This window comes from Daphnia carinata, chromosome 7, assembly GCF_022539665.2.
Source record: "Daphnia carinata strain CSIRO-1 chromosome 7, CSIRO_AGI_Dcar_HiC_V3, whole genome shotgun sequence".
NCBI classification, from domain to species: domain Eukaryota; kingdom Metazoa; phylum Arthropoda; class Branchiopoda; order Diplostraca; family Daphniidae; genus Daphnia; species Daphnia carinata.
Genome location: NC_081337.1, coordinates 3,839,207 through 3,854,226, shown reverse-complemented (window position 1 = coordinate 3,854,226; position 15,020 = coordinate 3,839,207). Strand labels below are relative to the sequence as shown.

General features: G+C 38.2%; 5 protein-coding genes across 6 annotated transcripts; 1 reads left to right on the top strand and 4 right to left on the bottom strand.

The window, feature by feature from the left end:
- Positions 1 to 619: 619 nt before the first annotated feature.
- On the bottom strand, positions 620 to 2,511 carry LOC130695055 (enoyl-CoA delta isomerase 2-like). The gene is made up of 7 exons (XM_057518172.2): positions 2,240 to 2,511; positions 1,870 to 2,173; positions 1,595 to 1,792; positions 1,374 to 1,525; positions 1,177 to 1,297; positions 878 to 1,111; positions 620 to 814 (listed from the first exon to the last, which is right to left on the bottom strand). The coding sequence occupies exons 1-7, from the start codon at positions 2,269 to 2,271 to the stop codon at positions 662 to 664; spliced, it is 1,194 nt and encodes a 397-aa protein (XP_057374155.1). The 5' UTR covers positions 2,272 to 2,511; the 3' UTR covers positions 620 to 661.
- A 119-nt stretch (positions 2,512 to 2,630) lies between these two features.
- LOC130695059 (probable ATP-dependent RNA helicase DDX27) lies at positions 2,631 to 5,519 on the top strand. The gene is made up of 9 exons (XM_057518175.2): positions 2,631 to 3,026; positions 3,084 to 3,553; positions 3,609 to 3,665; positions 3,730 to 3,842; positions 3,906 to 4,165; positions 4,238 to 4,354; positions 4,417 to 4,487; positions 4,556 to 4,870; positions 4,934 to 5,519. The coding sequence occupies exons 1-9, from the start codon at positions 2,738 to 2,740 to the stop codon at positions 5,471 to 5,473; spliced, it is 2,232 nt and encodes a 743-aa protein (XP_057374158.1). The 5' UTR covers positions 2,631 to 2,737; the 3' UTR covers positions 5,474 to 5,519.
- Positions 5,520 to 5,720: 201 nt separating this feature from the next.
- LOC130695054 (high affinity cationic amino acid transporter 1-like) lies at positions 5,721 to 8,630 on the bottom strand. 2 transcript variants are annotated; one of them, XM_057518170.2, is made up of 14 exons: positions 8,533 to 8,626; positions 8,196 to 8,477; positions 8,072 to 8,099; positions 7,898 to 7,998; positions 7,656 to 7,811; positions 7,486 to 7,590; positions 7,148 to 7,428; positions 6,983 to 7,080; positions 6,677 to 6,919; positions 6,503 to 6,615; positions 6,277 to 6,440; positions 6,133 to 6,218; positions 6,047 to 6,069; positions 5,721 to 5,971 (listed from the first exon to the last, which is right to left on the bottom strand). In XM_057518170.2, exons 2-14 carry the CDS (start codon positions 8,461 to 8,463, stop codon positions 5,826 to 5,828), a joined length of 1,812 nt encoding a protein of 603 aa, XP_057374153.1. In that variant the 5' UTR covers positions 8,464 to 8,477; positions 8,533 to 8,626; the 3' UTR covers positions 5,721 to 5,825. The 2 variants fall into 2 exon arrangements, with proteins under 2 accessions (XP_057374153.1, XP_057374154.1); XM_057518171.2 differs by lacking the exons at positions 7,656 to 7,811; positions 7,898 to 7,998; positions 8,072 to 8,099 and having other exon boundaries at positions 8,196 to 8,630.
- A 959-nt stretch (positions 8,631 to 9,589) lies between these two features.
- On the bottom strand, positions 9,590 to 11,932 carry LOC130695060 (serine palmitoyltransferase 1-like). The gene is made up of 11 exons (XM_057518176.2): positions 11,663 to 11,932; positions 11,474 to 11,575; positions 11,305 to 11,403; positions 11,121 to 11,242; positions 10,998 to 11,038; positions 10,809 to 10,941; positions 10,607 to 10,736; positions 10,345 to 10,542; positions 10,176 to 10,287; positions 9,849 to 10,102; positions 9,590 to 9,781 (listed from the first exon to the last, which is right to left on the bottom strand). Exons 1-11 carry the CDS (start codon positions 11,708 to 11,710, stop codon positions 9,614 to 9,616), a joined length of 1,407 nt encoding a protein of 468 aa, XP_057374159.1. The 5' UTR covers positions 11,711 to 11,932; the 3' UTR covers positions 9,590 to 9,613.
- A 420-nt stretch (positions 11,933 to 12,352) lies between these two features.
- LOC130695524 (uncharacterized) lies at positions 12,353 to 14,602 on the bottom strand. The gene is made up of 8 exons (XM_057518670.2): positions 14,455 to 14,602; positions 13,971 to 14,216; positions 13,724 to 13,871; positions 13,469 to 13,599; positions 13,263 to 13,385; positions 13,008 to 13,156; positions 12,609 to 12,840; positions 12,353 to 12,499 (listed from the first exon to the last, which is right to left on the bottom strand). The coding sequence occupies exons 1-8, from the start codon at positions 14,600 to 14,602 to the stop codon at positions 12,387 to 12,389; spliced, it is 1,290 nt and encodes a 429-aa protein (XP_057374653.2). The 3' UTR covers positions 12,353 to 12,386.
- Positions 14,603 to 15,020: the final 418 nt, after the last annotated feature.

Here is a 15,020-nt window from a genome sequence, read left to right as displayed (position 1 = left end):
TGGTGTTGGAATAACCAACTATTCGTGAAGAAACACCGCTTTCGTTTTTTATATTAAAATCCATTGTTTTCGTGGTCAAATGTCTAGCACAAACGTTAGAAATTAAAATGTAATTTCTCATGTTTACTTCGTTTTAAATTCTTAAGTACCTGTGACTTTGTTGGGCAATATTGTATCGAAACTACGCCCGTGATTGTTTCTCGCTTTAACTGCTTTCTGATGTTGCCTTGACGACGGTGGATAACAAACTAGGAAGCCAATAATAACCCGTCTCTGCGAATCGAAAATGAATAATTAAAGAGTACTATAATGACCTTCGTTTTATCTGGTTCCCGTATACAAACGACGAACTTCACATGAACATAGGAACGCGCTCCAGATAACCAACAGCAAAATGATACCGATGTTCCACATTCAGTCCAACCGAGAAAAACTCTTTGTTTTCTTACACTTTGTTATAATGCATATCGATTGAGATTAAATACCGGAAAACGAATAATCGATTTAAAAAAAATAAACTTATTGATAAAAAATTGTCAAATATACTGCGATTACTATGATAAATTCCATATTTGTATTAAATTTCAGGTGCCATATCTTTTGGATTTTTGGCATTAGATTTTTGTGTTCTTCTTTTTGATTATTTTAGCAATGTAAGGCATTATTTGGCGTTTTTGCTGAAAAATTTCAGAACAGCTTCCATGCAGTCTGACGATTGCCAGCGTTCGAGCAACCGGTCGCATTCGGCTGCATTGACTTTGTGCAACAGCTCGCGGTCAAACTGACGACTCAATTCTTTGCTGTGTACCAACGACTGAAACGAAGACATTTATTTTATAATTGTAGTGTTAGTCAAACGTTTACACTTGTCTATTACCTTCTGCGGAAGCTCGGACCATTCCTTTAGATTTGGCCACACTTCACTTTGAAAATTGGCATCTGGTAAAACTGAAGTTACCAAGCCTAATTTGCATGCTTCCGTTGCCGTAATTGTTTTGTTGAAGAAAAGCATTTCGTTGGCTTTTAACGATCCCATGAGTTTAGGGAAAGTATGTGAAGAACAAGCTTCTGGAGATTGACCCAATGCACTAAATGGAGTTTGGAACCATCCCTAAAACCAAAGGATACGTTTGTTAACGTAAAATTATAGCAGTTAAAATAGGATAAAATACGTACTCGATCGGTAGCGTACACTGCATCCATTAATCCTAGGATTGTACATGCTATGCCTACTGCAGGTCCATTAACGACCCCAATGATTGGTTTCGGAAAGTCAATCAGTGAGCTCACAAATATACTAAAAAAATGGAAAGGGAAGTGTTAAAACGAATGTTAATTGTGAAGGAGAAAAGAAGGTAAAGAATAATAGGCACTTCAGGCAGCGTTTTCCTTCCTCAGCAGCTTCGCGTACGGTACCGGTAAAAGACGTAAAGGTTGTTAAATCATTTCCACTGGAAAAGATATTCCCAGCGCCAGTTACAGCAACGAGAGTCGTATTTGGATCTTCCGCAGCCTCCTTTAAAAGCTATTAAATAGTGTGTTTAAGATTAGGTTTTGAAACAGTTACAATTATAATCTTTCCCTTGTATTTTACCTTAGCAAAATCTAAATACATTCCTAATGTAAAAGCATTTTTTGTTTTTGGCTTGTTAAGTGTAATGATCCTGAGCTTTCCATCCATTTTTACATCAAATCCTGGAGATGATGACTCTACTGCATTCAAGGATTCATTGGAATTTGCAGGTCCAACAAGACTATCAACAAATGTTATATATTTGTTTTTGGCTTCTTCCTGCAATATTGGTACAATGGGAGAGAAGTCAGACACACCACGATCTAACTGCTTAAAACAAAAACAACAAATCTGACCTGAGACATTGATCCCAGAGAATTCCAAGCATCCCATTTTGCTTTACCAACAAAATCTGTCATGCCAGGTCTCTTTGTGTTAACTGCTCCAACAGTTGCCTGCTTAAATAAGCCATATAGTTTCAGTTTGGCTTCATTTCCTGGACTCGTCTTTAGTGTCTGCAATCTCTTCTGTGCTTCATCAAACTGTTGGCTACTGCTAGTGGACATGTGTCGTATTCCAGTGACAAAAGCCAAAAAATTTTTTTGGTTAGGGGAATTCACAAAATTCCTTTTGGGCAACATTACAGACAGGCATTGGCTTCTGTAGACATGAGTCATAAAAATTAAGAATACATAGAGAAATTAAAAGAGGAATATAATCAGTTACCTAAACAAATTAACAACTGTGGGAATGATCATTGTAAAAATCGAGTCAAACAATTGTTTTTCCTTAATTATAAGTTGGATAGAAAGTAAAAACTGTTTAATGTGCTCTTTCCCAAAAAAATAATTTACTGCTGCCGAATATAAAGATTTAGCACTTGTAGGTTTCGTTTTTTTCCGCTGTCAATTCTATTATATTACAACGTGTGAGGCTGCCTGGAGATAAACGCGGGACCGCGATTAAATGGTGTACGCGTACTATCTACCGTGTACTCGAGTAAAACCGTAGACTTTGTCGTGTGCTAGTTAATCGCCTTTGTAAAGGTAAGGTGAACATGGTAAACATAAACTGAAGTTGATGGTTAACCGATTAATCGGTTAGTCAAAAATTATCTTTGAAATTCAGAATAATGTGGCTTCGGAAAGAACAAAATTCGTTGCCCGTATTCACTTGCAGACGAAATACGCTTTATAGTTGACTTCGGTGTGTGACATTTAAAACATGGAGGCTCCTAGTTGCACGTGGGATTTAGTGAAAACTATTGAATCGGATGACGAAAACATTCCCGTTTACGACTCATCCTCTGAAAGTGAAGAAGAATTTCAGCCCAAGCAATTGAAACGAGATGAAATTAAGGCCAAAAGCAAAGCGTTCAGCCAAGAGTTTGAATTTATCGGGAGTGTGGGTGACTATAATGCTGATCCATGGAAAGACGATGTTCAAAAATACATCAAACGTAAAGCTAAAAGCAAGACTGACGATAAAATCGCCAAAGTGCTGAAAGAGAAAGGTTTGTGGATTTCATAATTTTTTTTTGCATCACCATAAATTTTTTTTTATTTGCCAGCTCATGAAGAAGATGGAAGTGACCGTGAAGTTGATGATGAAGTTGAAGAAAATTTATTGTCTGAGGATGAACTAACAAAGGATAATGTGCGAGACAAAGAGCGGGACAAGAAGAGGAAGCTTAGAAAGAAGAAGACAGACGAAGAAGTGGATCAGAATTTAGGAATGGGGGAAAACTTTTTTGATGAATCATTATTGTGTGAACCAGCTGAAAGTTTTCATGAAATGAATCTGTCTCGCCCTTTGATGAAAGCCATTGCATCCATGAATTTTGTTCATCCAACTCCTATCCAGTCAGCAACAATTCCTGTTGCTTTATTAGGAAGAGATATCTGTGGGTGTGCAGCCACTGGAACTGGTAAAACTGCAGCTTTCATGCTACCAGTTTTGGAGAGACTAATGTTTCGTCCCAAATTGTCTGCAACAACCCGTGTTTTAGTTCTGGTTCCTACTCGAGAATTGGGAGTTCAAGTATGTTAAAAAACCAAACTTTTCTCATCCATATTTTATTCTTTGTTTGTTTTAGGTCTACCAAGTGTCTAAGCAACTATCACAATTTACAAACATTCAAATAGGGCTCTCAGTAAGTCATTGCATCTCCAATTTCTATGCCTTCCCCAATTATTCCATGTTTGATGTAAATGCAGATTGGTGGTCTCGATTTAAAAGTGCAAGAAAGAGTTCTTCGCGGTAACCCAGATGTCGTTATCGCTACGCCTGGTCGTTTGATTGATCATTTACGCAACACTCCATCTTTCAGGTCTCCCATCTATTAAATTTTTTAAATTCTGCAAATTAAAATGTCCTTTTTTTTATTATACAGTCTCGAATCCATCGACGTTTTAATTTTAGACGAAGCTGACCGGATGTTGGATGAATTTTTCATTGAGCAAGTAAAAGAAATTATCATGCAGTGCGGCCGTAAGCGGCAGACCATGCTTTTCTCTGCCACAATGAGTAACGAAGTCCGAGATTTGGCCGCAGTATCACTAAATAAACCCATCAAGGTGTTTGTTAACAATAATCGTGACGTAGCATTCAACTTGAGGCAAGAGTTTGTTCGTATCAGGCCAAATCATGAAGGTATATTCCACTATCATCTCGGTTAGTTTAACCAACTGATTGATTTCTATCGTATCATGTCTATTTTTATAGGTGACAGAGAAGCAATTTTGTGTGCTCTAGTTTGCCGAACATTCCGTCACCACTGCATGGTGTTTGTTCAGACAAAAATGTTGTGTCACAGACTTCACGTCCAACTAGGATTATTAGGTCTCAAATCCGCTTTTGCAGTAATGGAGCAATTTGTTTTTAAACCACTTGTTCTCTTACAGGAATTAGGGTTGGGGAACTTCACGGTAACCTCTCGCAACCCCAACGATTGGAAGCTCTGAGAAAGTTTAAGGTATTCCTAAAGTGGTTTACAATATTTATTTACAACATCATACAAATGCGCGTGTTGGACTCTTTCAGGAAGAAGAAATTGATATTTTAGTGTCCACGGATGTTGCAGCCCGTGGGTTAGATATCCCAGGAGTGCAGACAGTTATCAACTATACTATGCCCCCGACAATTGAACGTTACATTCATCGAGTTGGACGTACCGCCCGTGCTGGACGAAGTGGTGTTTCCGTTTCGCTTGCCGGAGAAGGAGAAAGAAAAGTGGTTAAAGAAATCGTCAAAAGAGCCAACAACCCTGTGAAATCTCGTCTGATTCCCAACGAGATTTTGGCAAAATATAAAAAGAAACTTTCACTCATTGAAGCTGACGTGGAAAACATTATAACGGTACATAGTGATTTACGTTAAACATTAGCAACCTTTATCATGTTCTATACTTTTGTGTGTTAGGAGGAAAAATCTGAAAGCCAGCTTTCATCCATGGAAAACCAAATAAACCGAGCAGAAAAACTTGTTAAAGTTAAAGACGAACCCGCTGCACCAAAGCGTTTGTGGTTCCAGACTCATCAAGAGCGTTTAGATGAAAAAAACCGATTTAAATTGTCAGCTGATGGGGATACAGCAGAACAGCGAGGAAAGCCTAAGAAAAAGAAGGGAGAAAATCAGAAGATAAAACGAAATGAGCGGAAAAAAGAACAGAAGAAGACCAAGAAAAAAAGTGAAATGACAGCAGAGGAGCGAACGCAATTGGAACTGAAGAAGGTCATGCTCATGCAAGCACGTGCAGCAAAGAGAATGAGTAAGCCTAAGAGCATGCGATCCACCAATGACGTCAGCGACACCAAGGCCGTCAAGGCTCCAGTAGCCAAAAAGTCGGGATCGGCATTCGCTGCAGATTTAACTGACACGAGCCAGAGGTCGGTGAAAAGACTGCGATATCAATCAAATGTTCAAAATCGACAGACGAAATCAAGGAAAACAAGAAAATGAAATGGAATTGATGATTTTTTTAAAGGAATACAATTTCTCGAGCTACCGTGATTTGTAAGTTGTGTAGTTTTCCACCTTTCGTCAAACGTTTTAAGGTTTCTAAATTTATAGCTTTGTTCCTTGTAACGAAATGATTAGAGATTATAGTATATCAAGGTTTGTAAATTGTGCGTTAGGCACAGGTAGGAGTTTGAAATCGGCATTGGTATCTTTCAAGATTTTAAAAAAGAGAAGTATTTATACTGCATTATATTGTGCTTGAATAATAATTATCATTACAGAAGATAACGGTTGGAAAAAAAGAGATCGTTTGCGCAACGGCCGGAAAAGAATACCTATTGGAGGACGTAAATTATTCGTTTTGATAACTCTCTTCATTTGAAGCCAACAAATTAACAAGTGGAGAGGTGTCTTCTTCAGGCATAAACGTCGAAAATGCTGCAGCTTCGCGTTCGAGTGTAGAATGGCCCATGCCGTATCCTCCATAAATAAGTAAACCTGTTTAACATAAATCAACGACAAATAACATTACAACGATTGCATCTGATGGTTTATGATTAAATGTTGCCTTACCGACAGCCATCCACACAACAAACCTGGGGAGTTCACATAAAAAATGATGTAAGTAAATACAGAATAGAAAATTTAAGTGATCATACCGTAACCAGGTGGCCAGTGATAGTTGAAACATGAGATAAACGTTAATCCATATACTTATTGCTGGAATCAATGGCACAAGCGGTACCTAAACAACAAATTGGTATCGTATAATAGAAATTAAGTACTTAAGAACATATTGTTACCATGAAATAAACAGTGCTGATTGATCTAGGTAAAAAACTCAGAAACAAAACTGAGCCCAGCATGGATATTGCACTTGAAACTAATAAAATAATCAGCCCAGCGTGATAGACTTGAGATTGTTCGATTGATGCTAATATTAGGCAGAATACCACCGTAAGTAAACCTAAATTAAAATTTGCCTTTAGTGCCAAGGCTCATTTAAAATTGACAGTACGATGCCCTTACACAGAATTGTAATTGCAAATTTGGACTGCCTTGATGACGCCTGTGTCGGTTCACGTTGCCAAGGTAAGGAACCGTCCAAATCAATACTGCGTTTTGCAGGATTCCCTTCATACCTAAATCCGTTTTCAATGAAAACAATGATAAATTGTTTGCTTTCCGATCAAGTGACTTTACCTCAGGATGAGAATTGATACAGCCACCAAGGTGTATGCCAGAAGAGTTCCTATAGACATCATTTCAACTAAGGAATCCAGTTCCGTCACCATAGCGAAAATAGCCGCAACAGAGCCAGTGAGTACTGTGGCGGTAAAAGGCGTCTTGAATTTCGGATGGACTGCAGCCAGACATCGCAAAAGAAGTCCATCTTTTGCCATTGCATAAACGACCCTCGGCATTGGAATCATGGCGCCTAACAAGCTGCAATTTTCAAGCATCCTAAGTTAACGATTTTATCAAATATTTCAGAGTACCGCATATTACCTCGCGGTTAATCCGAAAGCCGATCCAACAGTGACAATCCAAGCCGCCCACGAATGGCCAACTTGCTGGAACGCGTGAACTAATGGTGTATCTTTATCCTAATACGAAAGTAACGGACCAAGTATGAATATAGAGATGACAACATCAAAAGGTGAGTAGCAATACTTGAGCATAGTAGGGAATCATGAGCGTTAATACGATGGATACACCAACATACGCAGCGAGAACCACAATCAGCGTAAGAACAATACTCAAAGGAATATTGCGCTTGGGGTTTTTAGCCTCTTCACCGGCGGCAGCTATCGAATCGAAGCCAACAAAACCAAAAAAGCATTTAGCGGCTCCTGCCATTACTCCACTTATTCCATATGGGAGAAATCCACCAATTCCAGCAGCTTTAATGCTAACTGTTTCATTTGTTGACAGTATCCAGTTTTCAGATTTAGCTTTTCAATTCAGAAAAATGTTGATTCAGAAAACAAGTAATAATAAACTTCACTTACCATATGCAGCTCCAGCAGTTATCACAAACATTACAACTGATAGATTTAATATGGTGAAGGTGTTTGTAAAAAGCGCAGTAGATCTCACTCCAATGGCTAGAATTACTGAAAATTTTAAGATTTTACGATAACACCTAAGTACTAATTTGTTTGAGAATGTTCTAATGTACTTGTCATGAGCAGTGTCACACTCAAGGATAACCAGTCAGCATAGGGTGACATGTGTGGTATATGAATGGGGGTTGCTGTGGTGAATAACATGGACATACTATGGTTAGCCATTGCATCCACATTCAAGCTAAGTGCTCTAGCCACACTTGCAGAACCTAGGGTAATGGTATACATTAGGTACTCCACAGGTACTTTACATTAGTACCACACAGGTACTATGTTGAATTAAAAAATGTTATACCTATCAAATATTCTAGAATAAGATTCCAGCCAATGACAAATGCAATGAATTCTCCAACTGTAACATAACTGTATACATATGCTGATCCAGCTTTTGGGACCCTATTGTTAAATAAGTGACATTTTCTGTTAGTTTTTTTACTGGTAAATGAAGCAATAGATATGACAGGTTTACCTAGCTCCAAATTCAGCATAACATAGAGCTTGGAAATAGATGAAAAAAAAACCTTAATTTTAGAATATTCCAAAACAGGAAGCAATGGCAAAAGGAGGCAAAAAAAACGAAATATGTCAAATACCAGCTATTCCAGATGCGATGGCAGCCACCAAAAAAGACAAGCAGACTGCTGGCCCTGCCAAATCTTTTGCTACACTTCCTGCAAGAACATAGATTCCCACTCCCAACGTGCTTCCTATTCCTAGAAAAGTTAAATCAAACAAGCCTAGAATTCTTAAAAGTTTGGGTCCAGTCCCGGAATGACTTTCCAACAAATCTCCATCTTCATTTTCAGTATAGGTTTTTCGTCGTGAAAGTCGACGTGAAATCGAGTTGATTCTTTCAAACATAGTACGGGGTCAACCTGGCGATAGTTCTTTAGCAAAAATTGTTCTATTTTTTATAACTGCAATAAGTACTTTAACTTTTCATCGGCTTCTATACAAGGTAGAATACATTTTAACAGACATTTTAAACAATTTCACAAACTGAGGTGCCAAGGACAGGGAAAACGGAACTGGCAGTAGCAGACAAATACGTAAACAGAAATCAAACGCCATCTAAGTGCACTATTTACAGGTTTTTAGCTCATTGACCAGCTTCACCCTCGTGTCATACATATATAATGGTGCCATGTCCCAGACAATCCCGCTCGCTCGGACGAGAGCCAAGAGCTCTGCTTTGTCATCAAAAGTCGGAAACTATAGTTGATAGCAGTGAGATAGAACAGCAGTGGTGTGTTTTCCGTTTTTTAATGTGGTATTGAATGTTGAGACGAGCTCCAGGTAAGCTCATCTGAACTATGTCTGAACTATCCATGAATGCAATTGTTTTAATCTAGGATATGCATTAGAAATAAAGAAATAGGAATAGCTTCAATGGAATTTTCTTTAGTTTTGAAATTCTGCTTCAGCATTTTTTGCTGCAGCTTTTACTACTGTTATTGGAAGGACATCCATGTGTCTAGAAGTGATGCCATTGTAGAATGATTTTTTTTTCAGCACATCTAGTGAAGATGTCTGCATAGATAAAACCACATTCCTGCCTACTATGCATCTGCTCTGTTCCTCTGTTAAACAAGTAAAACTGTATTGCTTATTATTCGTCTTCTCCCCAGGACTATAATTTTATTTGTTGTATTTTTATAATGGAACTAGGAAAAAAGTGCATACCCAGTAACTTACATTTATATACAGTACAGTAACTTTTTTTTAACACAACCTCATGTTTAGACAGATCACCAAATGAACTGAAACTTTGCACTATGGTTCATTATTCTTCTTAGTAAAAGCTAGAGTTGCTTTTAAAAATATCTTTAATTCTCAAAAACATTGCTCCTATTTTCAAACCTGTTTTCGAGTGTGTCATGCACATCATGTTAGATAAATTCAATCAAACACCAAAACTAAGATTCTTCTACACAAGAAGCAGGATTTCTTCTATGGTTTTAATACTGTGCCTTTAAATTACACGGAATGCAAAAGCAATTTGATTATATCATCAGCTAAGGACGGCAGTACAAGAATCTTCGAGAATTTTGATCGCTTTTTCCAAGTCATTTTCAGTGAGAAGCCGATTGGCCACCAATCGTAGACTTGGTTGTGGTAAAAAGCGCTCCGATTGATCCAAATAGGAAGCCACGATGACTGCTAAACCTCTTTTCATTGACTGTTATTGAAAAAAAAAATTGGCAATTTTTATACAGGTTACACTGGAAAACTAAAACATGTCTTACTTCGTTTGCTATTTGGCGAAGTAATTGGCCGTCATGATTATGACAACCTGTAGATTTTGCAAGACGTAAATGCTTGACTGGGGCGTCTCTATGTCCTCCAAGACGAAGTTGATGTAGGGAAGAAAGTGCGCTATGCAATTTACGGCATACATTGTTCAGATCCAAAAACATGTCAGGATCATGTTCCATAGTATCTATTGCTGTGATAGCTGCTGCCGCAAGCATGGGAGGTAAAGATGCGGAAAAGCAATAGCCTGGAAAATGAGATACACGGTTCATTACCGTAACAGAGCAACTTAGTGAAATATAGTAATAATAATGAATTACCTAGCCCGGAAAGGCGCTGATGATCGACCACGTAAGATGTCCCTACACAGAAACCTCCAACAGATGGAATGGCATATTCGAGACTTCCCATTATTAGATCTATATGGTCTGCCTGTGATAAAATTATTGTTAAAACGGTAAAACCAATGCGCAATATGCCGTTACATACCGGGATACCATAATACTCTGTGATGCCTTTACCGTGACGTCCCAAAGTGCCAAAAGATATGCTTTCATCGACGAAAAGACGAACCTTGTACTTCGACTTCAACTCCACGATTTCTGGTAAGGGACAAATATCCCCGCTGTTCATGTAGACTCCTTCCACTACCAAAAATTTTCTAACCGGTTTTCCATTTTTGCCATTCTGAAAATGGAATTTAAAATTGAAATAGACCCTACAAGGACATACATTCTCGAAATGAAATTACCTTAAGCTCCTTTGCACTCTGTGCCTCCAAAAGCCGCTCTAAATCCTTCATATCATTATGTTTGAAAAATCGAACATCACTACGAGAAGCTTCAAGTCCTTTTTGCACGGCGAAATTAACTCCTTCATCCCTGTAATAGATAATTCGTAAGTTTAAGCTCATTGAATACAACTTGTGTAAACGAAATTAATGCTCTACGAACGCAAAAATGATGTCTCCTCGCTTTGCGTAAGCTGGAATGGCACTGGCTATTGTTGAAAATCCATAGGAGTAAATAAGTGCTTCCTCTAATTCCATAAATTGGGCTAGACGTGTTTCCAGGTTCAAATGGACATCTTAGATAGACAAACTAAGTTACCTGTCATCTTTCATGATAGAAAATATATTTTACCAACAGTTCCATAAAAGCCTCTAGGACCACACGACCCCACCCTAGTAACATAAATGTAGATTTGATTAAAGTTCTTTCACAAATTAAAAATAATAACACCATATGGATAAATAATGATCTCACCCATATTTCTTGATGCACTCCACTGCACTGTCTTCCATATTTTTATCTTCAACCAGTCCAAGATAGTTGTGCGTAGCAAGGTTAAGGCAATCTCTGCCATTCACACAAACATACTTGCCGACCTAATAAAATTCCCCATAAATATTTAAAAGATAACAAAGCTAGCTTTAATGAAGCAACACACTTTGCCTTCAACAACAAATGGATCTAGAGCTGGATGGTCTTCTATTGTATCTGGAACAAGAGGTTCAGGTTGCCAATCCGCGATGAGTTCCTCTTGTTCCTAAAATATAATTTCAATGAGATAAGACTACTTTAGGTATTTTTTAAACAAAATTATGAATGAATTAAACCTTCTCAGTAAGTATTGGTTTACGAATTTTGGGTTTCCTAAGCAGAAGCCACGCAACCCAAACCATCAAAAGCCCTTCAATAATCAAATGATACAAGGGTGCCTGTTTAAATTGAGGACAAAAAACATTCAAAATTACAAAGAAATTCAGGAAATAAAAATTTTACGAGAATGAAACAATATACTTCACCTGCAATAACGCAAGATACATTTCATACAGATCCCATTGGACGGCCATACTTGAAACGTCAAGGAACGTTATTACGTCTACGTTTAATTCTTTGAGAATTTAGCCACAAGAAGCAAGGTATGGAGATACCTCACAGAAATAATTAACTTGTCACGGGCAAGGGAGTGGCTCTCTGAACCTCAAAACGAAAAGGCACTGGCTCTTATCGCCCACTATATAGGATTTTTTGGTATTGCCTACTATTGCCTAACGAGGGTTGTCATCTTTCTGTTTACATAGCAACGCCGCCGGTATGTTCTTCAATGTCTTCTGCTTTAGACATAAAGCCATCTAACACACATGTGTTACATGGCTCTTGACAATCCGAGTTGTGACGATCCCACAGGTCACAGGACTACTTTGTGAATAATGAATTCTCATTTCTAACTGCGAATCACAACCTTTTTACTTTATTGCCAGCGACTTAAGGTAAATGAATCAATCACTTCCATATATTAATTGTATTTGTTGTGTAACTTCTAATAATTAAACTGAAACAGTCAAATTAAATAGCGGGTTGTATGTTCAGGGTTAATTCGTCTCACTACCTTTGAAGTGATTATTTTGTCAGTCAAGGCAATTGGGGAAGAAAACAACAAAATACAAGCAAAATCTTATGAGGTTTTAAGTCCAGTTGTGAGCAAAAAAACGTGCAAGAAATGAACGTGTAGGCAAACTGATCCTCTTAAGCCAATCTTTGTTCGTAGTCGAAGCAAAATCCAGAACTTTCTACATCAGTCGAAATAGCCCCCTCTACATCGTTCGTGTGGTAGATCACGGTGAAATCCTTAATGGTAGCTAAAAGGCAATACATAAACTATTAGTGACAAAATTACGTCACGTAAAGAAAAGGCAAACGCAACGGGCACATGTCTTAGATGAAACCAAATAAAAATTCGATTCTTACAGCAAACTGTAACAGGAGATCCACCAGTAGCAGCAGGGTTGAGGGCGCCTCCACAGTAGCGATCCGAAACGTCCGTTGGTATCAAAGGATTAAACCCATTTGGAATGAGGACGAAATCTTCAGGACAATTAATTGCGCCATTTCTGGATGTACTAGATGGAAATCTGCCAAGCCGGAAGCTCTGACCATTGCCTCGAGTAACGCACTGGGTGTAACAAATTCTGGTTGCCTTCTGTAAATTTTCGCATAATTTCTTTTTGTTTTAGATAACAGACCCATATCAAAATTGTTTTAAACATCTACGTCAACATGAAAGCTTTCATGTCGAAAAAAAACCTAGGCTCAAGTACAATGTTCATCATGAAGTAATCCGAATGGCTACACATGTTGCCGCGCTACCTGTCTGTTGGTAATGATTTCATTCCGGAAACAAATTTTGTAATCCATATCAGCCAATTGACGCATGCCAGACGCGTCTCTCCAGTTGAAGGACTTCACAGAACCGGTACCCATGTGTCTTGTAAAATACTGAAGGCAATCTCTTGGAGCTGTGGTTAAGAGGCGGGATAAAAATTGACGTAGTTCAAATAATTTTACTGGATGCATTGCTGATTGTTGGCTTTTAAAAAATTAATTAAACAAAATATTATCTACCAAGAAAGTCGGTACCACAAGGAATCAGCGAGATACCAATGTTCCAACTGCGAGTGACTGGCGATACACCGAACTTCATTAAAAACATGAACTCAGTCGTTGGTGTTGGAGCTTCCAGGTACACTAAAAAAAAAACACGTACGGGGACAGAAAGTTACGCCTTTTAAGGACAAATAAAAGTAATAACACTTTCACTGTTGCCATACTATGTTGGTCGTCATTATCCCCACAAATGATGGGCACCTTATTAACTGCTCCTACGACTTGAAGATAATCGGAATCGCAATGTCCCGTGGCAGGATTCGGTTGAGCAACGGTAAAGCTTTTGAAATCTAAGCTACAGATAATGGCAATATTTTTAACGTTTCTTATGAGTCACTTGAAGCAATAATGGATTACTGCAAACTCAAATCATAGATGATATGACAAACAATGGGTCGTAACAAGAATTTGCATCATACCGAACTTGGCAAATAGGTTTTCGCTGCTCGATAAGGCTGTTATCCAATGTAAAAGTCAGACTACAAGACGTATCTGAACTTACAGAAGGAGGGTTTCGCCAATAAGTGTTATTCAATGTCGTCTTTTCTCCGCACTTCACAATAGTGTCTTTTTTATAAAGGTAAATGAATTATGAAATCAATTTTAAATCAGGCTTGAAGTATTTCTGCAATTCATTATTAACAACGCAAAATAATGCCGACTTACAGATGCAGCAGACAGCCAGTGATCCGCACGAACCACCTGAACGTCCTCCATATGCATTGCAAAAGGCAGATGGGACGCAGTTTCCCATGTGGCCATCTCTGCTTTTACAACTACTAAAAGTCCTTGGCGATTCAGGATTGCGGCCCTTGGGTCTCGGAGCAACGTTGATAAATGGCGAAAAGAACTTGTAAGCATTGTTTACATTGGATAGGCCGAATAGACGTTCACGAGGAATCACCAGGTCAGCTAAAAATTAAAACAATCCTTTATTAGTCGCCCACTAATTAAATTATTGTTCTTTAAAAATATGGGGCAGCTTTAAATTGCGTGCATATAACAGACGAACTAGGTCGGTCACGACTTCTGCTAGAACGTTAGTTGTCGTATTTCACTACAATTCAGTGCGGTATTTTTTATGAGACCATGGAAGACTTCAGCTTTTCCGGGATGGAAAAGTTTCGGTAAGTGCTATTCTGAACTTTACCCTGTTTTAGATATGGATGAATAAGGAGTTGACGTGCTTCTCTGCCACTGCTGTAATCAGTTTGAATTGTTCGAATTGACGAAATCACCTCAGCACACACAATATTGCCAAAGAGAATGGCGTGTACAAGAAAAAAAGGTAAATGCATGTTTAATTTCTACGCTCACTAAAATTTTATCTATTAAGTTACTACGACAATAACGCAAGCAATCCTATAAATGCTCGATCAACGTTGGATCTTCTTGTTCGGTTCTCTTCTTCTTTCGTACTACAGGAATCTGAGAGCTTGCCAACAATGACCCCTTTAGTCTTAAATGGACAAACAAACTGGAAATAAACCACTCCCCATTGAACTTCAATGATTAACTATATAGATGAACTGTTTACCTGAGTTCGGAACTGTCAATTATTTAGGTTATCATTGTTCTGCTCGTTCGTAACGTGCTCAGTTATATATGATGCCATTCGCGCAACTTTGGCTAACCGGCTTCATATAGTACTACAATTTATTATTATTATTACTTTCTGGTAGATCGTATTTGTAGATAATAGTCCTCCTCTATCAT